This window comes from Aulonocara sp. 'chitande type north' Nkhata Bay, linkage group LG6 (genome assembly GCF_057382095.1).
Source record: "Aulonocara sp. 'chitande type north' Nkhata Bay isolate Kocher_YH1m ecotype deep benthic linkage group LG6, A_spYH_male_GT1.1, whole genome shotgun sequence".
NCBI classification, from domain to species: domain Eukaryota; kingdom Metazoa; phylum Chordata; class Actinopteri; order Cichliformes; family Cichlidae; genus Aulonocara; species Aulonocara sp. 'chitande type north' Nkhata Bay.
Window position 1 is genome coordinate 29,424,471 of NC_141349.1, and position 22,467 is coordinate 29,446,937.

At 38.2% G+C, this 22,467-nt stretch overlaps 4 protein-coding genes across 9 annotated transcripts in view; 1 reads left to right on the plus strand and 3 right to left on the minus strand.

The window, feature by feature from the left end:
• Nucleotides 1–76: 76 nt before the first annotated feature.
• Nucleotides 77–5,406, minus strand: LOC147328055 (uncharacterized). 3 transcript variants are annotated; one of them, XR_015129913.1, is made up of 4 exons: nucleotides 5,260–5,406; nucleotides 3,575–3,632; nucleotides 996–2,287; nucleotides 77–883 (listed from the first exon to the last, which is right to left on the minus strand). XR_015129913.1 is itself a non-coding variant. In XM_086296177.1 (3 exons), exons 2-3 carry the CDS (start codon nucleotides 3,621–3,623, stop codon nucleotides 1,161–1,163), a joined length of 1,176 nt encoding a protein of 391 aa, XP_086152303.1. In that variant the 5' UTR covers nucleotides 3,624–3,632; nucleotides 5,260–5,406; the 3' UTR covers nucleotides 79–1,160. The 3 variants fall into 3 exon arrangements, 2 of the variants coding, with proteins under 2 accessions (XP_086152303.1, XP_086152304.1); XM_086296177.1 differs by having other exon boundaries at nucleotides 79–2,287; XM_086296178.1 differs by having other exon boundaries at nucleotides 79–2,287; nucleotides 4,912–5,406.
• A 1,709-nt stretch (nucleotides 5,407–7,115) lies between these two features.
• On the minus strand, nucleotides 7,116–14,148 carry LOC147328056 (uncharacterized). 3 transcript variants are annotated; one of them, XM_086296179.1, is made up of 3 exons: nucleotides 13,611–14,148; nucleotides 10,567–10,624; nucleotides 7,116–8,834 (listed from the first exon to the last, which is right to left on the minus strand). In XM_086296179.1, the coding sequence occupies exons 1-3, from the start codon at nucleotides 13,761–13,763 to the stop codon at nucleotides 7,708–7,710; spliced, it is 1,338 nt and encodes a 445-aa protein (XP_086152305.1). In that variant the 5' UTR covers nucleotides 13,764–14,148; the 3' UTR covers nucleotides 7,116–7,707. The 3 variants fall into 3 exon arrangements, with proteins under 3 accessions (XP_086152305.1, XP_086152307.1, XP_086152306.1); XM_086296181.1 differs by lacking the exon at nucleotides 13,611–14,148 and adding an exon at nucleotides 13,492–13,510; XM_086296180.1 differs by lacking the exon at nucleotides 13,611–14,148 and adding an exon at nucleotides 11,013–11,031.
• Nucleotides 14,149–14,261: 113 nt separating this feature from the next.
• LOC147328057 (TBC1 domain family member 24-like) lies at nucleotides 14,262–19,299 on the minus strand. Its single transcript, XM_086296182.1, has 11 exons — nucleotides 19,097–19,299; nucleotides 18,717–18,931; nucleotides 18,335–18,596; nucleotides 18,119–18,235; nucleotides 17,476–17,892; nucleotides 17,086–17,325; nucleotides 16,787–16,942; nucleotides 16,323–16,386; nucleotides 16,072–16,170; nucleotides 15,651–15,939; nucleotides 14,262–15,543 (listed from the first exon to the last, which is right to left on the minus strand). Exons 1-11 carry the CDS (start codon nucleotides 19,297–19,299, stop codon nucleotides 15,368–15,370), a joined length of 2,238 nt encoding a protein of 745 aa, XP_086152308.1. The 3' UTR covers nucleotides 14,262–15,367.
• Nucleotides 19,300–21,704: 2,405 nt separating this feature from the next.
• stx8 (syntaxin 8) overlaps nucleotides 21,705–22,467 on the plus strand; it is a 44,945-nt gene continuing 44,182 nt past the window's right edge. For both annotated transcript variants that reach the window (XM_086296185.1, XM_086296186.1), the window contains exon 1: nucleotides 21,705–21,835. In XM_086296185.1, the coding sequence (XP_086152311.1) occupies nucleotides 21,819–21,835 (17 nt within the window). In that variant the 5' untranslated portion in view covers nucleotides 21,705–21,818. The remainder of the gene's footprint in view (nucleotides 21,836–22,467) is intronic.

Sequence of the window (22,467 nt, forward strand, 5' to 3'; positions counted from 1 at the left end):
GGTATTGCATTTGTAGGGTTCACTGTATTTGCACTATGGATAAAGATGACAAATTAATCTGTGACCTATACTGGCATTATACAAAAAACTTAAAATTCTCTCATTTCACAAGTAAACATGTCACAGAAGAATCTGGGACATAACAGAACAAATAAAAATACATTTCAGCACATTTACTGATTATCAGTACAAAAACATTGAATGCCCATTGTCTGAAATTACTACAGAGTTCATCACAGTACATCACAATGTATCTTTATTGAATGCAAGCTATCGTGCATGAATAAGATAAAAATCATTGGATTACACAACTACATTATATATATGTTGTACATCTAATATAAAATTATACTGATATAAAAACTTAAAAAGTACAATGTTCTTTGTTCATTTAATTTTTTTTTCCACAACTTGTACAAGCTTAAATATGCTACTGCACTCAAGAGTGGAGTACCTCTGGCCACTGTGACATCACTGCAGGTCCTGCCCAGAGGAAAATAGTGCAGTTCATTTTTCTTTTTTACTCTAATTTAGAAGAGCATAACCATGTTGTAAAGAATTAACTACTGAAAAAAATACTGTAATTGGCTGTAAATGCAAAATCTGCAAATTTGACACTTATGATGGCAAATTAGGTAACAAACATTTTTAAAAGAAAGTACACTTTGTTTTATAAACTGCAGAAAGAAGCAATACTTAGCTACATCCTGGTTTGCACTGCACCATACAAAATTTTGTACTGATATAACTGTAGGTCCAGAGAAACTTTCCAGCCATTTGGTAGGGCAACTGTATTTCCTTGTCCTTTGGTAAAGAACTATGAAATATTCTTAAACGCTAACCACACCACATGTCATAACAGTGAACTGTGAACAGAGCAGACCTACACTGAGCTGTGAGATCAAAAAGTAGATATTCTAGGCACATCCAAAATTTTAACTGCTGCTGTACTCCAATTAATACAGACTTCAGCAAACACATCTTCTAGCACTGACCTGGTGCCCTGTCCTAACTGAGATTTTTAAAAAGAATTTTAGTGGACAGTCAGCAATGAAAGCAGAAAGGTGAATCTTCACAAGAACTTTTAATAACTTGTCAATAGAACAAACTCTCTCAAAACTAAATGAAGAGGAAATGTGCTTTTAATAAACACTCAACTTTTACGTTACACTGTCGGGATTCTCTGAAGGTCCTTCAAAACTTAGCATTTCTTTGGATGTGTCCCCAGCCATCTGTCTGTGTGCGTGTGACCTCCGGTGTCTGCTGAGAGAATGGCTCCATGAAAACCTGCGGCCGCAAGTGAGGCACAGATAGGGTCTCTCTCCAGTATGTGTCCGCCGATGCTTTGTCAGTGACTTGTATCGCGTGAACGTTGCTCCACATTCATTACAAATATATTTTTCTGACTTAATATGAACATTTTGTTCATGCTCTTTCATGTTGCCCAGCTGTGAAAAGCCTTTACCACACACAGGGCAAAGATGTGGCTTCTCCCCTGTGTGGGTCAATCCATGAATATTCAAATCCTGGCGAGAATAAAACTGCTTGCCACAGATAATGCATTTGTATGGTCTTTCCCCTGTGTGGCTCCTCATGTGCCTTTTCAGTCCCTCAGAGCGAGAGAAGCAGCTCTCACATAAGGTACATTTGAAAGGCTTCTCTCCTGTGTGGGAGCGGAAGTGCCTACGGAGCTCCGAGGCCTTGAAGAAACACATCCCGCAATCCGCACAACTGTGAGGTTTTTCTGGCTGCTCCTCGTGTGTCTTTTCGTGTGCTTTGCAGTGACCTGACTCGGAGAATCCCTTACCGCAGACCGAACAGGTGAAAGGCTTCTCTCCAGTGTGCATACGCTTGTGACGAATGAGTTTGTTAAGTTTGCTGAACGTCTTCATGCAGTATGAACACTGATGAGGTACCCTGGGTTGTTTTGTGTGTGTGCGTTTGTGCCTCTCTAATTTTGAGGGTCTATTGAACACTTTTCCACAGTCGGGACAGGGGTGCTTGTTAGTCCTACTGTGGCAATTCCGGTGTCGGATCAGCTTCTCTTGTTGTGTAAAGCTCTTATTACAATGCTCACAGTTATGAAGAGTTTTGGGCTTCCTTGTGTGTACAGGTTTATGCCTCTCCAGCTTTGACGGTCTGTCAAATATCTTGCCACAGACAGTGCAAGGGTAACACTTGTCTGATGTGTTGCTCTGTGGCTGTTTGGAGTTCTCTGGCTCGGTGATCACTGAAGCATCACTGGAATCTGATTCTGAGATGATTTTCACCACCACTATTTCTGGACCTGAAGAGGAATCACATTAAAAACACAATTTGAGTGTGTTACTGACTGAAGTGACTTAGCAAATCTCAGTTAGCAAAACACAATGATGAACTTTTATCGTGTTACACACATCAGGGCTCTAGAGTGTGAAATTAGGTCGCAAATGCAACCTAATTTCTCAATGGAGCAACTAAAAACAATCCTAGGTCGTACCAGTGTGACCAGCTGTTCGAGTAAAAAGTAAAAGTAAAAAGTATGGTCAATAACAGACACACAGAATGCCCATATTGTGGTCAAACCAATCAGAGATAATCATGGGCGAACCTCTCAGATGCCCATGCCCATGGTAAGATGTTCAGATATTGAGATGTTAAATTTGAAGCCTTTGAGGCATTTTTAATTTTGACTTTGTTTTATTTTATATAGCTTGAGATATTTTAAGTTTCAATTTCAGCTCAGTGAAGCACTTTAAGTACAAGCAGTACCGTATCTTTTGGACTATAAGGTCCAAAAAATACGTTTCATTTTCTCAAAAGTGCACCTTATGTATGAATTCTGGTTGTGCTTATTGACTGCGAATCTGTCAAAATGTTTTAGTACGACTTTGGTAAGCTATGAAGCTGCACCGCTTGATGGATTGTTGGAGCTACCGTACTGATGAGCCTCGCAGAGTAATACGTACACACATAATATTACCGTATTGTGTGTATATAAGGACCCCAAAATGGCACCTGTTAAGAGACATGCTTATGAAGCGGATTTCAAACTCTATCAGTCATGCAGTAGAACATAAGAATAGAGCAGCTGCGACAGAATTCAGCATTAATGAATCAATGGTGTGGAAGCGGAGGAAACAAGAAGAATGACTGGAGTAAAGTTTGACTTATATGACTGTTTTGTTTTGCTTAATGCGCCTTATGATCTGGTGCGCCTTATGGTCCTTATGGTAACTTATCTTTCTTGTAGAAATGTGCTCCAAATAAAGAACTTTGTGTTGGCAAGATTGTTAGTTAATCATTTACAAATCAGTATTGTCTGTATGGACAGCAATTTAACAAAAAAAAAAAGTGAACATGTAAAGCTGCTGTGTTAAGCGATGCGGTTGTAAAGTTTGAGTGCACCTAAACTTTGTGCTGGTGCATCTAAGAAAAGAAGTTAGGTGCACCAGTACAACTGTGGCAAAAAGTTAGTCTAGAGCCCTGCATATTTAATCCATGCTCAACGGGACTTCAAAAAAAGTGAACTTACTTATTGCACAAATTTTGATCAAAGGGAGAAAAAAACATGCAAAATACCCTCAATACATACTTTCCTCTGCAGATTCTGTTTTAGGGACAGGTGTGGTGTCTGGGCCCATTGCTGCAGCCTGTTGATGTACAACCCATAAAGAGTTAAGGAACAAATACACAATATCACATATTGTAGATTTACTGTTACAGCTTCCACGATGCAAACTCGTACTGTAGCTAATGTCTGAGACCAAAAGGACTCATTAGACACATCCAGGGAAATTCAAACAAAACTGATGTGGAAAGGGAACAATAAGCATTGATACAGCTAATACAAAATCTTAATGGAGAGCTATTTCAGATGAGCAGCTGTCAAGTTATCCCTGTGAAATCCAAGTAATTTGGTGTTTGAGTTTGTAAAAAACAACAACAACATAAGCATCAGCAATTAGACTTTTGTGTAAGCCTGTGGCAAAAGACAATTTATTGTATTTAATTGGACCTTCCTGACTAACTGGCTGTGACTTGTTTATGTGGCTAACTACTGATTAGTTAGTTGGAAGTTAGTTGAAAAATCTACTTATCAGTGCTCCCTGGTGGGCAAACTATGCAAAACAGATACTATCGCTAAATTACCTCAAATCTACATTCACGAGACACTTTATCAGGTACACCTTGCTAGTACCATTTTTAACTCCAATTGTATTAAGAACTGCAGCAATTCCTCCTAGCACAAATGCTGGTGCTGATATTATCAGACCAGGTCACATTTTTGGAACTTTTTATACATCACAGGAGTGGCATCTCCTGTGATGTATAGGAGATGCTACTTCTGCTGCTGTAGTCCATCTGCGACCACATTTAAAGCGTCGTGCATTCACACTGGTTATATCAAGTTCCTGTTGACATGTCTGTAGCGTAATGATTTCTTTCTTTTAAGCCCACAAACACGAATGTTTGATTATTAGCAACAGGTTAACAGCTTCTTCTCCCGGTGTTGTTGAGTGAAGTGACGTTTTAATTAATCTGTTTAAAAACCACACATTGTATTTCATATTTGAGAGATCATGAACAGTTTAGCACATTTTTGTCTCGGTGCCTAAACACCTCAATAAGATTCTCTTTCCAAGTATTTTTCAAGGCTCTACATACTATATGTTTCATATGTCTTAAATTTAATACAAAGAATACTAAGCCACTTATCTGTTTAAGCATACAGCAGTGGTAATTAGATCCAAACTACAAAATATATTTGTCTGACCACCTCTGTAAAATACAAGATAAACAGCATGTATGAAGTGGGTTAAGCAGTCCGGTGTGCTGCACACACCCAAGGTCTGTCTCAGGAGGCAGGAAGGAAAACAACACTAAACAACCCTTAACGCTCAAAGTATGTATCAATATCCTCAAACTAACCTTAAAGATGCACGTGAAACTGAAAGTGGTCAGTGCTGGTTCTGAAAGCTAACATGTTGTTTATTTACCTCTACAAAAAAAATATCTGTGCTTTTGCACAGATTTGCTGGAATGTTTGTGTGTCGACTATTATTAACCCGTCCACTTGCAGCGTCGGTTAACGATTGCCAATAAGGGGTTATAATTAAACTCAAGGGTAGCGTTAACACAGTCACACCGGCATGCAAATACAAACACAACAGCTGCACTTTTACAGCGTTTGTTAGCTACTGTCGCTAACGCTAACGCTGCTATTTTAGCTAACCACACCGTACAAGCCTCGGAGACGCAAACACGATTCAGGCCCACCTCTCTAATAATCCGTAAAAGAGAAAGCTTGCCACAGCCTCTATCTACAGAGTTTTAAGTGAAAACGTCTTCGTCCGAAAGGACAGCTAGTCGCAGCGGACTGCTAAACCAGCCGCAGCAATTTGGGGTTGATGCTCGTTCCCTTGCATGGTGCCTTCAAGTACCCACGTACTTTCAAAAACGGGTTCTTGTCTTTGCGGTTCAGTCAGATGTCCAACAGGGGCGAGCTCAGATCGTGGACAGTGTTGACGTTGAGAGGCGTCACTTGCTTTTCTTTTTAAAATTGATTTCATTTCATTTGTTTATACAAAAAAAAAAAAAAAACCCACACAGGTTGTTGAAGCCAAATAAACACAGATACCAAAGGCTCTCCAAAATAGAAATAAAGGCAACCAGACATGTTGAGGATTTTTTTCTTTTTACTCACATTATATCTATCAGTAGTAGTTTTTCCCCCGTTATCACTAAACAAAGAAAACTATATTCTCCTTTCAGATGTCACTCCCATTACTATAAATGGTTCCATAAAGCTACAGAGATTACTTAGTTTCAGCAAATTATTCAATGTTAAGAAATAATCTTTGCAGCTCTATATATATATATATATATATATATATATATATATATATATATATATATATATATATATATATATATAGAGAGAGAGAGAGAGAGAGAGATAGAGAGAGAGAGATAGATAGATAGATATATGAGCTAAAGACATTCATTTATAATTGAAATGCTGATAATTTTAGAATTTCCAAACCAGAGTTAAGTTTAATAAAAAATAAAATAATAATAATAATAAAAAGTTGTACTTGCTTTCAGTCCCATCACAGTTACAGCCACATAATTTTAATAATAAAACATGTATCTGAATAAGTTACTTTACTGAGGAGATTAGCAAATGATGACCCTGATGAAGGCCACAAGCCGAAACGCGTTGGTCATCTTCCCCTAAGTGTTGCTGGAGTTCCTGCATTGTGAATTCTTTCATCCTCTCCATGCACCTTGGAAGTAGGCGAAGTTGTACCAGAAATTTCTGTTATAATTAGCAAACGACAAAGGAAGTCAAAAGATGTTTTGTATAACAGTGTATCAAATCTACATAAACTACAATATCAAAATACACAATTAAAACCATACAGATGCATTTTGAAAGCATGTTTACAAATATGATCCTTTAGTGAATGTAGTGTCTTAGTTTTTAAAGAGTGTTATAACACTAGTTCTCCTCAATTCATCACATAAAAGTAAGTATATGCACCATAAAGAGCATCATTGTGTTCCTTCAGAGCTGTCCTGAGATTACAAGCTTTGTTTACCTGGATTGTAACGTTCACACTGCAGGTCCCAATGCTCAAGTCCCCCCCCCCCCCCAGTTGTTTCTAAGTTAAAGCTTTAAATTTTGTAGTAACCTGTAAATTTGTATATCTTACTGTAAACCTACTGTCATTTAATGGTTGGGCACTGCACAGCTACAGGCATCTGACCTCATGTCATACTGTGTATGGGGTTGCGTGTGTGACAAATAAAATTTGAATTTCAGTTAAATGACAGAAACGTTCCTGTTCTTGTAAAATATGTAAGATATATTTTAGAGATTTTACTGTACAAATTTTTGTACAGTACTGAGCGTGCCACTCCAGACGTTTCAGCTGTCGTATCAGAAACTTAATTTAAGTTTTTTTGGGGGGGGGGGGGGGAGAAACTTACCGTTAAAGCCAATAACAGCCTCCCGTTCGAACCCAGGTATACTTTCTATTTAAAATATATTTCAGCATATTTACTGATTATCAGTATAAAAACATTGAACGTTTATTGTCTGAAATTACTACAAAGATAATCGCAGTATGTGACAATATGTATCTTTATTGAAAGTAAGCTATCATGCACAAGATAAAAATCATTGGTTTACACAACTACATCATATATATGTTCTAGATCTAATCTAACAATGTTCTATGTTCATTTAAATTTTTTAAATCTGCATATTTGGCACTTATTATGATGGCAAATTAGGTAACAATTACTTTGTAAAGAAAGTACACTTTGTTTTATAAACTGCAGAAAGAAGCAATACTTAGCTACATCCTGGTTTGCACTGCACCATACAAAATTTTGTACTGATATAACTGTTGGTCCAGAGAAACTTTCCAGCCATTTGGTAGGGCAACTGTATTTCCTTGTCCTTTGGTAAAGAACTATGAAATATTCTTAAACGCTAACCACACCACATGTCATAACAGTGAACTGTGAACAGAGCAGACCTGGTGCCCTGTCCTAACTGAGATTTTTAAAAAGAATTTTAGTGGACAGTCAGCAATGAAAGCAGAAAGGTGAATCATCACAAGAACTTTTAATAACTTGTCAATAGAACAGAAATGAGCTTCTTCCTCTCTCAAAACTAAATGAAGAGGAAATGTGCTTTTAATAAACACTCAACTTTTACGTTACACTGTCGGGATTCTCTGAAGGTCCTTCAAAACGTAGTATTTCTTTGGATGTGTCCCCAGCCATCTGTCTGTGTGCGTGTGACCTCCGGTGTCTGCTGAGAGAATGGCTCCATTTAAACCTGCAGCCGCAGATGAGGCACAGATAGGGTCTCTCTCCAGTATGTGTCCGCCGATGCTTTGTCAGTGACGCATTTCGTGAGAACGTTGCTCCACAATCATTACAAATATATTTTTCTGACTTAATATGAACATTTTGTTCATGCTCTTTCATGTTGCCCAGCTGTGAAAAGCCTTTACCACACACAGGGCAAAGATGTGGCTTCTCCCCTGTGTGGGTCAATCCATGAATATTCAAATCCTGGCGAGAATAAAACTGCTTGCCACAGATAATGCATTTGTATGGTCTTTCCCCTGTGTGGCTCCTCATGTGCCTTTTCAGTCCCTCAGAGCGAGAGAAGCAGCTCTCACATAAGGTACATTTGAAAGGCTTCTCTCCTGTGTGGGAGAGGAAGTGTCTACGAAGCGCCGAGGCCTTGAAGAAACACATCCCGCAATCCGCACAACTGTGAGGTTTTTCTGGCTGCTCCTCGTGTGTCTTTTCGTGTGCTTTGCAGTGACCTGACTCGGAGAATCCCTTACCGCAGACCGAACAGGTGAAAGGCTTCTCTCCAGTGTGCATACGCTTGTGACGAATGAGTTTGTTAAGTTTTCTGAACGTCTTCATGCAGTATGAACACTGATGAGGTACCCTGGGTTGTTTTGTGTGTGTGCGTTTATGCCTCTCTAACCTTGAGGGTCTATTGAACACTTTTCCACAGTCGGGACAGGGGTGCTTGTTAGTCCTACTGTGGCAATTCCGGTGTCGGATCAGCGTCTCTTTTTTTGTAAAGCTTATATTACAATGCTCACAGTTATGAAGAGTCTTGGGCTTGCTAGTGTGTACAGGTTTATGCCACTCCAGCTTTGACGGTCTGTCAAATATCTTGCCACAGACAGTGCAAGGGTAACACTTGTCTGATGTGTTGCTCTGTGGCTGTTTGGAGTTCTCTGGCTCGGTGATCACTGAAGCATCACTGGAATCTGAGTCTGAGATTATCTTCACCACCACTATTTCTGGATCTGAAGAGGAATCACATTAAAAACACAATTTGAGTGTGTTACTGACTGAAGTGACTTAGCAAATCTCAGTAAGCAAAACACAATGATTGACTTTTACCATGTTACACATTAGAGCAGGGCGATATGGCCAAAAATATTTATCACGATATATATTTGAAAATTTGCGATAACAATATAACTGACGATATAATTGATGCGAGAGAAAATACAACTCCACAACATTACTAGCGCAAAAAGACAACCTATCATTTATTTTCACTTAAACAAGAAGCTGGTTTTTATGTACATTAAAGCTTTATAAAAATGTAACAGTGCAAATGCAAATTCCTTGCTGAAAGTTTAACCAAAAGGCATTTCCAGTAGAAATGGGCTGACACATCCTGAGCATAACCATGTATAATATCCACTGAAGTTAAAAAGAGGTGCTTTGCAACATTAAACTGCGGTGTGCAGTACGTATTTTTTGGACCATAAGGTGCACGGGATTATAAGGCACATTAAGCGAAACAAAGCAGTCAGATAAATCAAACTTTATTAAACTCATTCTTCTTGCTTCCTCCACTTCTGTACCATTGATTCATTAATGTTGAATTCTCTGGCAGCTGCTCTATTCCCATGTTGTTGCAGTATATTAATGACTAACCTCGTATTGTGGATGGATTATCTCAGTTGTTCTCCTGACTTTAGTTTGGTCCGTTTACAGCATCCTGCCATGCGATTGCATTTGTCTCTAACTATCAGGAACCTTCACGTTAATTTTTATAAGTGGAAAAGTGTTAGTGTTCGTCCTCCAGCTTCACTGTTTATGTTATGCTAACATAGCTGTGTCGCTAGCGATCACGTAGCACATCATTATATACCAGCTAGCCCAACTTCAGTAACCCTACAAACGTCACTGCTGTTTAGTTTCCTGTCTTCATTTATGTTGGAAGTGATAGCAGAGCTGTACGTTTGATCTTTTTCAGAAATCTCTCAGTCAGAACATGCTATATCATGCTTAGGTAACTAGCGAAACTAGCGAGCTAACATCCGCTAGCTTCCTGCTAACTTCTAACTCCGTTAAATGTAATAAATTTTGTTTTCATGGATGCCTGGAAGTTAAACTTCATAGTTACACCTGGTAAAGCAGCAATGCTGATCGTTTTATTAAAGATGAAATAATTTAGACAGTTTTTAACTCTCAGTGATGCTGCAGTGTTCGTTTGACCTGAAGTATACGGAGTTTAGGACCCAGATTACTCCCAGATTTAAGAGCATCTTAGTCCGACAAATACGACAATAACGACAGCCGCTTGCATGTTCTGCAAAAAAATGTGCTTTGTCGTGTATCTGACGGACAAACACCAAACCAGTTCCACATCACTGAAGTTGCACCATTTTTACAAACCAATTGTGGTTCATCTGTTTCACTCAACAATCGGCCATGTGCGTATGAAAACAAAGGCACTGCGCATGCGCGTTTTACTCATATTCTATTGTGATATTTCATTTTCCTATCGTTGCCTAACATTATACCGGTATTACCGTGAACGGTATAATATGGCCCAGCCCTATTACACATATGTAATTCATGTTCAGTGGAGCTTAGTTCTGTTCTGTTCCACATGCACTGTATGCCACCGAATTCAGTTGGATAAGGAACCAGGCTTTTTAGAACTAAAAAAGTGAACTTATTTATTACACAAATTTTGATCAAAAGGGGAGAAACATGCAAAATACCCTCAATACATACTTTCCTCCGCAGATTCTGTTTTAGGGACAGGTGTGGTATCTGGGCCCATTGCTGCAGCCTGTTGATGTACAACCCATAAACAGTTAAGGAACAAATACACAATATATCTACATATTGGACATTTACTATTACAGTTTCCACGATGCAAACTCGTACTGTAGCTAATGTCTGAGACCAAAAGGACTCATTAGACACATCCAGGGAAATTCAAACAAAACTGATGTGGAAAGGGAACAATAAGCATTGATACAGCTAATATAAAAGTCTTAATGGAGAGCTATTTCAGATGAACAACTGTCAAGTTAGCCCTGTTAAATCCAGAATTGAATTCAAAATCCTGCTCCTCACATACAAGGTCTTAAATAATCAGGCCCCATCTGATCTTAATGACCTTGTAGTACCATATCACCCCATTAGAGCACTTCGCTCTAGCACTGCAGGCTTACATGTTGTTCCTAGAGTATTTAAAAGTAGAATGAGAGGAAGAGCCTTCAATTTTCAGGCCCCTCATCTGTGGAACCAGCTTCCAGTTTGATTTGGGAGTAGGGCTGCCACGATTTGTCGACTAGTCACGATTACGTCGACTATCAAAATCGTCGACGACTGATTTAATAGTCGACGTGTCGTTTGAAGCTTTGTAAGATCGCAAAAGACGCAGGAATAATAGCAGGATTTAAGAGTGTAATAACGGACTGAAACAGAAGATGGCAGCACTGCATGTACAAGGATTCCAGCTGCCGTTAAACCCCGAAGAAGAAGAAGTAGCTGTGTCCCAGAATTCATAGCGCGGCCCAGCTTAGTTTCCAACAATGGCGGTAGCTAGTTAGTTTTAATATTACTCTTATTATTCTTTCTGGGTCACAAAATAAACGTTTAACATATTTTCAGGCGAGAATGTAGCTGTGTAAACCTCAAATATCGGCTCAGTTTTCGGAGACGTCTGTTACCCACTAGCTCGATAGCTAGCTGGGGGCTAGGTCACTAGCGCCATGAGAACACCGGACTCCCGGCAAATTGTTTTCAAACCCACCGCCGTCTTTCGCGACTCAGGTTAAATATATATGAGTCACTTAGATAAATTAAAAATGTTGTTGTTTGGCCTTTTTTTTTTTTTTTTTTTTTTTTTTTTTTTTTAGTATTTTATTTGTTCCTGAGTAAATCGGTTTGGCTGAGATTAAAGTTATAGTTTTTACACAGCTGAATAAACGTCAAGCAGACAGCTGATTATCAGAAGTGTGAGATGCTGGAGAATATACCCCGGTGTCCTGTTATATTTTAGATAGCAAGGAGTTTATTAAACTTTACCGAAACAATCTGCAAATTTCATTAAAATTGAATAAACTATCATCTTGTCTTTATTTTTAGTTAGCACCTTAAAAGCTTAAAGCTGTAAGCTAATGATAGTTATATAAGCTGTAGTTTTACGTCCAGTGGATGATGATCTGATTAGTCGACTAATCGCAAAAATAATCGGTGACTAGTCGACTATCAAAATAATCGTTTGTGGCAGCCCTATTTGGGAGACAGACACTATTTCTACTTTTAAGATTAGGCTTAAAACTTTCCTTTTTGCTAAAGTATATAGTTAGGGCTGGATCAGGTGACCCTGAATCCTCCCTTAGTTATGCTGCAATAGGTGTAGACTGCTGGGGGATTCCCATGGTGCATTGAGTATTTCCTTATCAGTCACATTTCTCACTCAACATGTGTTAATAGACCTATCTGCTGAATCACACTTGTTATTAATCTCTGGCTCTTTTCCACAGAATGTCTTTCATCCTGTCTTCCTTCACCCCAACCAGTCGCAGCACATGGCCGCCCCTCCCTGAGCCTGGTTCTGCAAGAGGTTTCTTCCTGTTAAAATGGAGTTTTTCCTTCCCACTGTCAGGAATGCTTGCTCACAAAGGGTCATTTGATTATTGTAGGGTGTCCCTTACAATACAAAGCGCCTTGAGGAGACTGTTGTTGTGATTTGGCGCTATATAAATAAAATTTAATTGAACTGAAGTTATCCCACTTGAAATCCAAGTGATTTGGTGTTTGAGTTTGTAAAAACATAGGCATCAGAAACACTTTATTGTATTTAATTGGACCTTCCTGACTAACTGGCTGTGACTTGTTTATGTGGTTAACTAATGATTAGTTGGTTGGAAGTTTGGGGGGAAATTTTACAATTCTACAAAAAACAAAAACAAAAAAATAGATCTTCTTATCAGTGGTGGGCAAACTATGCAAAACAGATACTATCGCTAAATTACGTCAAATCTACATTCACCACACACTTTATCAGGTACACCTTGCCTTGCTAGTACCATTTTTTTTAAAACTCCAATTGTATTACGAACTGCCCCCTCCTAGCACAAACAGAAAGCACTAGCTGGAAACACCCCTTAACTACATTACAGCATCAAAAATACTCAGGTAGAGTGTGGCACTACTAGTCACTATTAGTTGGTCCGTGCTTGCATTTTGTTCACGCCAAAATTTTGAGCATGCCATCTAAAACATGAGCAGCATAAAAGATAAGCAGCATGTATGCAGTGGGTTAAACAGTCCAGTGTGCTGCACACACCCAGTGTCTGTATCAAGACGGTGGAAGGAAAACAACACTAAACAACCCTTAACGCTCAAAGTATGTATCAATATCCTCAAACTAAACTTAAAGATGCACGTGAAACTGAAAGTGGTCAGTGCTGGTTCTGAAAGCTAACATGTTGTTTATTTACCTATACAAAAAAAAATATCTGTGCTTTTGCACAGATTTGCTAGAATGTTTGTGTGGCCGCTCGAGCATTAACCCGTCCACTTGCAGCGAAACCGACACCGGCGTGGTTAACGATTGTCGATAAGGGGTTATAATTAAACTCGAGGGTAGTGTTAACGCATTGTCACAACGGTATACAAATACAAACACAACAGCCGCACTTTTACAACGTTTGCTAGCTACTGTCGCTAACGTTGTAGCTAACCACGCAGCACAGCCTCGGAGGCGTAAACAAGATTCAGGCCCACTTCTCTAATAATCCGTAAAAGAGAAAGCTTACCACGTCCTCTATCCACAGTTTTAACCGAAAACTTCTTCGCGTGAAAGGACAGCTCGTAGCCGCGGACTGCTTCTTCTTCTTTATATGCATTACGCCACCAACTGGTATGGCGTGTGGACCGAAATTCTGCTTCCTGTGCTTCTCATTTCTCATATTTTCCTTTTTGTTTTGTTAAACCATCGCTCTTTCATCTCCTCCTCCCATTGCTTTTGTCACATTTCTTTCATTTTTGTGCCTTATTCTGTTCTCAATGTCGGTCCTACTAACACTGATATCCATATCCATCAACGGTCTCTTTGTAGCTTCCTTTGCTTTTCCTTCTGTCATTTCATTTCCCTTAACTCCATGATGCACTGGTAGCCATAAGAAGATGACCATAAGCCCCATCATAGTAAGCAACGGACTGCTAAACACGGCGCAGCAATTTGGGGTTGATGCTCTTTCTCTTGCATGGTGCCTTCAACTGCTCACGTACTTTCAAGAACCGGTGCTTTTTCTTTGCGGTTAACAGATTTGCGGTTCAGTCAGATGTCCAGCAGGGGCTCGCTCAGATCGTGGTAAATGTTGACGTTGAGAGCCATCGTTTCCTTTTCTTTCTTTCTTTCTTTCTTTCTTTCTTTCTTTCTTTCTTAAAAATTATTATTGTTTTGATTTCATTACATTTATTTATACAACAAAAACAGGTTGTTGAAGCTAAATGAACACAAATACCAAAGGTTCTCCAAAATGGATATAAGGGCAACCAGACATCTTGAGTTTTTTTTTACATTATATCTATCTTTAGTAGAGTTTTTTTTCTTTTTTTTCTGTTATCACTAAACAAAGAAAACGTAATCCACTCCTTTCGCATGTCACTCCAAATGGTTCCATAAAGCTACAGAGACTAGCTTCAGCAAGTTTCTTAATGTTAAGAAATAATCTTTGCAGGTAGAAACGATATAATATACAGATCATTTTGCGAATATAAGTAAAGGAGCTTTAAAGCAGAATTTCTTTTTCTTTTTAAAGTATAAATGTTGTAAGAGGAGCAAAAGAGGATTCGTTTTTTTAACAGGAATGCTGACAATGTTAAGTAAAAGACTTAAGTAAAAAATAAATAAATAAATAACTAAAAAACGTTATTTGCTTTCAATCCCATTACAAATGCAGCCATGTTAATAATAAAACACTTATCTGAATAAATTACTTAACTGAGAGGAATAGCAAATAAAGGATTTTAAAAGGGATGTTTTGTACAACTGTACATCAAATCTAAATAAACTGCACAATCAAAATATACAATTTAACAGTGGACATAGATCTTATAAAATACTGCAGGTTAGTGTTTTCCCAATTAAAACCAGATGCAGTTGCAATTTTAACAGCGTGTTTACAAATATTATCCTTTAGTGAATGTAGTGCTTTAGTTATTACAGAGTATTATAAAACTAGTTATCCTCGATTCATCACAGAAAAGTGAGTATATGCACCAAAACGAGCGTCATTGTGTTCCTTCGGAGCTGCCCTGAGATTACAAGCTTTGTTTTCCTGGATTGTAACGTTCACTAAGACATTGTATGTGACCCAGATCTGTACAAATAAACTTTGATTAACAAAATAAATCTCACCTAACTATACAAAAAAAATACACAATTTAGCATTTCACAGGACAAGTGTGAAATGTCTGTAAGCTGCATATCAATCAAAATCACCCAAATGCTTTGAAGGAAAAACTCTTTCAGTCTTTACCAAAAATAGTCAGTGCTGTTTTCTCTAACTCACTTAGAAGGAAAACAATGAGAAATGGAAATGGAGTTCTGGATGCCCCACACTTCCAGGGACTGGATCTTGAAGTCTCTCTTGCAGAGTGCAATGCTCTTAAAAGTTTCACACGGCTCTGTGTAACCCCCTTGTAGGTCTCTTTGCAGGCAGAGAGCATGACCTCCATCACCACCTGAAAGAAGACACATAGATATGAGCAGAGTACTCGCAGCTTCCCTGTCACACAATATATTAAAGGTTCCTTCAAAGGCCAATCTATTGTATGTTTCACTAACACACCAATAATAAGCCGATTGTCATCGCCTGCTATGAACTTGGAGGCCTCTTGCTCCTTAGGCCTCTTGGGCTGTTTAGCAGACATGGATTCCTCCACTGGTGCAGTGACCATCAGATAGCTGGGATTTTGCAGTGTCTCAGCAGGACAGGTCAGAGTTGTGCTGGAGGGGATGTTGCCATTAGTTGACGCCTGAGGGGAAGCACTAATACTGCCTCGAAGTTTCTCAGGAGACGCTCTTGGGCTCATAATATTGACCATAGATCTCTGGTAGAGCTCCATGTTGGGACGGAGCTGAAACAGTAATCACAAATCTTGTTTGACGCCTTGCAGTGTCAAAGGCATTGCTCTATATTAACATAAAGAAACCCATACATGGTCAATCTAAATCTAAGGTAAGTTGAATTCAACAAGAAGAAAGCTCACCGTGAAAACTAAACACTCCCCAGTTCCAAAGTATACAAGTTCCTCTGAGTCTTGTTTTCTTCTTTCTGCTACATCAGTTGACAAGAAGGCACCAAATACCTAAGATAAGAGAAATTACATCATGTCAATGGCATACAAAACTTACTGCGTCGGCTAAATCTCACCATTATAGAAGCATAAGGATCAATTCTGAGGCTCATTTAACATGTTAAATAAAATGTATCCTAATATTGATTCTTTTATAGTTTTACCTCTTCATCCACAGATTTAATAATCATGACAGATGGTTCATGTCCCTCCACATGTGAATAGAATCTGTATGAAATAAAAATATACAAAACACCTTTTGTTTTTATAAATGCACAACAACATTATATACATGCCAAACTGGCATACAATTGCCCCTCAAGAGCAAAGACCTATTTTATTTAAATTTCATGTTAAATCAGAGAGAAGTTTTAGCACTGTTTAAACGCAGGGGGAAAAAAACAGTATTTGTCTCTAAATGTTGATAGTAAAAACACACCTGCTGACAGTTACAAAAGAAAATTGTTTTTCACTGCAGGGACGCGAAGTTCAACAGATATTAATTTGATACAAAGTAAACACTATTAAAGCTATTGCGATATGATATAAATACTCCTCTACATGATTCACGCCTCTTTTTTTAGGTAGTTGCCGAGTGGGACTGAAGCGCAGAACAAAGGTTACTTACGAAGCAAGAGTCCTTTCATGCTCAGCTGTGCTGAACAACCTGAAGGGACTGAAGAGGGCAAAGCGCTCAGGTATCCAGGCCCAGATGACTCTCATCTCCGTCCCTGTTACAACACTGGAACGAAAGTTGTTGAAATCCACTGTCTCTACTGGTAGCCTTTTGGAAACATATGTGAAAACAGGGTTCATATTAGTTGGAATGGAATATTCAATACTACTAAGTTTGTGTATATTAATCCTTTATTACATACAAATATACCATTCGTCATCTGATTCATGACAATGTCAGTATTAACCCACCTTTTCTGGTCTATGCTGACACCTTTTAGTATGAGTGACTCTTTATTGGCAGTGAACAGTAGGTTAAGGTCTCTCCTTGTGGGTACTGAAATCTTGAAGGCTCTTTCTAGGAGCTTCTCAGCCGTGCAGTGGCGAGCTACATTTTGCACAAATCTTTTCATGTCTGTTCTGAAGTCTTCCACATCTGCCACTCGAGATGACACTGATACTTTATAGAGGTCAAGCAAAGCCAGAGCAACCCTACAAAGAATAATTATAAAACACATTTATTGAATTGTTTTGTCTGTATGTTTGGTTTTTTTCTCAGAGTAACTGATATGGCAGAAGAAATGACATATTTAGGACTAAGTTTTTTTGTTTATTTGTTGAAATGCGGCAGCAGTAACAAACCTGTAGAGGACCTTGTAGCCCTCCAGTAGGTAGACGTCTAGAACTCTAATGGCATATGTGAACGGAAGGTCAGCAAATATCCACATGATCCAGTCAGAGTAAAACTCAAACAGGTTCTGGTGGGAGCTGGCTATCAGCTTGCGAATGCCTCTGCAGCATTTGTTGGCAAGGTCTCCAAAGGTCATACAGGACGCACGGTAGGTGAGGAAAGTCTGGTCAATGTAGCGCTTGTTGGGATCATTGTAGCAGATAAGTCGGGACACACTGTAGAAACATTCAGCTTCATCCTCGCTGAAGTGGAGGATGAGGGAGACCAGGGCGGGTAGAATGGGGCAGAAGTTCATGTCTATGAAGTATTTTCCGAGGCAAAGAAGAACTTTTTTTGCAGAATTCAGGCCTGCTTTGTTGAGACAGTATCTGGAAAAGAACAGAGGAAGCAATGACCGATTTGGTCACATTTACTGCAGTGCAGAAGTATAATAATACTAGAATGTAAACTTTTTCTGATATATGTTGCTAGTCTTGTGGATGCTTTTAATAAACGTAGCCAAAATTAGCAAAATCAATGCCAATTAGACAAAAAGCTCATCATTAAGACAGTTTGTCAGCTATGAAGTGAGATTGCAGTATCACAAAATATTACCTTGGTATTTCTCCATCTTCCATATACTTCGGCACTGGGTGGCTACTATGTTTTTGTTCTCCAAATAGCTTCTTAGTCAGTTCATAGTAGACATCTCTGTCTGGAGTGACAGCCCTTCTGCAGATATATAAAATCAATACACAGTCAAAAATTTGGTTCAAGCAGATTTCAGTAAAAATGCTCACAGTGGTTCCATTACTTGCCACAAACACATACATAGAATTGATGCTGTGGATGATGTGATAATAAGCTTTGGCCCTTAGTGTGTGTGGCATGGCCCAAAATCCTTCCCGAGCCATAGTTTTAAGCTGCTGGTGCTCACTCCGTAGGATTTGTTGATATTTCTTTGCAGCTTCAGGATCAATTTTCTCCCAGTCCACAAACTGCCCATACTTCATCCCAGAGCTGGAACAAATCTCCCAGTTGTCTGCTTCAGAGATGGTCATCATGGAAACTTGCTTGAGATGGCATTTACTGCCTGAGCCAAAACATACACATGTAACTTTATTATTATTATTATTATTATTATTGTAGATTTTCATTTTATTTATTTTGCTTTTAAAATCCATATCCAACTTTAAAAACATTATTTCACTACCACAAGTTTCTCTAGAGGGTGATTGCTTGTTTGGTTTATGCTTTGACTTCGTAGAGGTGAACTCAACAACCGACACATCCCCGTCTCTTTCCTCCTTTTTGGTTGCTTGATACTTTGGCAGTGAGCTTTGCATCTGTTTTGACGTAGGGGAGGTTGTAAAGTGTCTTATGTCATCTTCTGAGCATAACTCCGATGTCTCATAACTGTAAAAAGACCTTTTAAAGACATTCAATTCAATATTAATTATGTAGTTCAGTAATTCAAGTCAGAAGAGAAAAACCCCCCCACAAATCTGGTTAATTAGAAGTATTTGGTTATCTGGCCAGTAACCTAATTTTGATAATATAAGAGTAAAAGCATAGTTAATTATGAATACACACCTAGATCGAGGTCTTAAACAGGTTTCTTCTTTCTGTGTGTCCACACCATAAGGCTTTTTCCCCCCTGCATTGTAATAGGAGTGAGACCTTTGTCTGGTTCTGCTACTAGCCATAGATTCCAGATTGTGGTCAGAGAATGCATCTGGGAATAAATTCATGTTTCCACAATTGAAGAATTCTGGTGTCCGTGAAACATGAATCATCTCAATTCCTATTATTCCTTGAAAAATAGGTTAGAAGGTAATGTTTCTCCTGTTGCTAGCTGCACAATCTGAGGATCCGGACTTTATATAGGCCTGTGGGCTTTGGTCATGTGAGCTCTACATGGTTTGTTGTTGGTGAATTCAGGCACTGAAAGTGAAAAGTTCCATTGTTTTACCGGTTATATCTTTGGCACTGTGTCTTTCTGAGAAGCAATCAGTGTCTGGAACCCAAGTGCCCCCATGATCAGAATCATAAAACAAGACCTTACATTTCCAGATCACATAGCTGACCCCCCCCCCCCCCCCCACACACACACACACACACACAAACAAAAAAAGAAATCTGTTTTAAAAATGTGCAACTATCAGGATTTCACAATAAATTTAATTAAATTGCTTACGAGACCAAAATGTATTTGAACACTGAACATCACATTCCTTGAAAGTCTTTGAAATGGTTTGCTCTTGTCAACATGTTCAGAAATAAGAGAGCAATTATGTCCTAGACATGGCTTTTTCTTTGAAATTACTTCACATACTTCAAGCATTGAAATGCCAGTAGAATCTATTCCAAGAAATCTTCCAAAGACTATTATTGAACACAACATATTTTCATCTAAACACAACCGTTGTTTGGGTATAAAACATAAAACCTCTACAAGTACTTACTCTATGTGTCGGCACATAATGGAATGGACTTGAAAAACAAACTCTGAAACTTTCCTTGCCAAAAAACATGCATGATGTTTTTTCTCAGATTATCAGATGTGAAAAAAACAACATCTTTTAAATAAGCATAGATTTAACACCTGTGTCGTATGAGAAATGAACAGAGCAGAAATACATTTGTCCTTCAAACTGAATAATCTTGCCATATTGTGACATAGACTGTGTAAATTAGCAGGTGGTGTTTCTTCCTTTGTTGTGCCTTGCTGCTGTTTACAAAAGTGACGAGTCACTTAGAAGATTACATGCATGGTGCCACTCTTACACTCCAATCAAAAGTGCATTTCTCTTCTTAAGGCTGACATATTTCCTACATCTCTGTACAGAAGAAGAAAATTACTGCAGGGTAAAAATAACAAACTAAGCATGAACACGTATCACTTTGGTGTTTGATGTTGACTATCATTACAATATTGTTGATGTTTTATAAATTTTGTGGTAACAGTTGTAGATTTTTTTTACTTGGATGTTTATGTAAGTTGCTTTTGCAGGTCTGTTTTAAGTATTTAGGAGAAAGATTTTTAGCTACTATTTCTGTAAGCCTTTAAAAGCGATTCAAAGTTGTGTTTAAATGATTACTGCTGTCATTTGTTTTCATCTTTGAGAGTCACTCATAATAATGTGTCTGTACAAGTTTTATGAAAGATTTATAGACTTGTGAAATGAAATGCTGTTCTTTCAAAAGTTTACTATTAGACTATTCTGGCTTTAACTTGCATAAAAAAACTCATTTTAAGCAGCCTTCACTTGTTTTCTGTAAAACCAAGACCATGGGGGTGGTTTCTGCTGGAAGAGTGGAAAATTTTGACAGTGGAATGGTTAATGACAATCAAAAATGTCCATGTCTAAAAGGAACTTTGTGGCCTTTGGCTTCAAGAGGAAAGGTATCCTTCAAATCTTTTTATATTGCTGCTGTATCAAGATCTTCCCATTTCTTGGTGTTTGAATGTATGAAAAGCAAAATAAAAATAAATTAATTAAAAACATCCCCCCCCCCCCTCCCCTGCTATATGCAGCTTCTTTGGAGTGTTTTTTGGAGGATTATTGGGAATTTATAGGTAAGAATAAGAATCTCGCTCTCCTTATTGTAATAAAACAGTTGGATCTGGTCTGATAGATTATAAACAAAAACATTTATCCTTGGTTGTTCTAATGAATAAAAGAACTACTACATTTATGATAAGTTGGATAAGACATTGTTGTCAAGGAAGCTATGATTAACTGAGAACTCTGCTAGAACAAAAGTGAATCAATCAGCATTTGCAAGGAAAAAACAGAGATTGAACAGGGAAACACTGAAAAGAGGAATAGGCACTTAGTCAAAGGAGAGAGAGGCTGATGATAAACATAATGTTGTTTTGACTAGGCTGAGGCAGCTCAATCTAAAAGTCATAGGCACACATCCAGATTTTTTTTAAATTTGGAAAATTGAAATCACATCTTATAATTATATTAAATTATATTTTACTGTAGGTCATCCATGTCTAAGGCTTTCCCATGAGTCTTTATTTCTGCTTGAAGTGTTGTTTTTTTTCGTTTGAAATTCCCAAATAGTTAGTCGAGCAGCCCTGAAATTTCTACACTTTAACTGACCTGTGAGTCAAAAATTAACAGCAAATCCTAACCCATAGAGGGCAGCATTATGCTATTACAATGCGCACTCTGTAGAAGTCCTGGGAAATATGTCCCTGTCGCCTACCGTAGTGACGTTTCGTCAAAACAAGAAGCAGGCTGCTGGTGATTACAGCCGGATAGTTAGTTCAAACTTGGGTTAATAGCTGACTTTTATCATAATGTCTCAGGACGCCTGGTAAGTCATTGTCTTGAATGCAAAAGTAAAATGACTCAGACGTATTTTTAAGGACAACAAATATTATTTCTACGCATTGTAACTACTTTGAATATAGCTAGCGAAAGTGGTAGCTACGAAGATTAGCCAAATAAAATAACATGTATTTTTGTTTCGTGATTAAAAAGTAATCGCTTCGTGTGTCGAGAAGTAGCTTGGTGGTTTTAGATTCGGATTAGAAAACAATTTGTTGTTGTTGTCGTCGTCGTCAGGTCTACTTATAACAGCAAATCAAATAGCGTTAGAGAATGGGGGAAAAGGAATGCTAAAAATGTCACATGATAAAACCAAAGCTTGTGCTGCGTTTCTGACGCTTTATAAGCTACAGTAATATTAAATAATAATATTTAATAACAATGATTCTGATAGCCATTTAGCTCATGCTTTTCGATTAAGGCAATACGTCATCCAAAGTCTTCACTTGATCCATTGTTCAATAGGTTAATTTTTAGTTTGCACAGTTTTATGCTTTAATCATTATTTTCATGATTAAAATATACATTTTAAGTTTAGAAATATTTTATTTATTTATTTTTCATTTGCTACATCCTACACACAAAAAAAGGTTCAAACAAGAAGTTGCCCGAAACTAA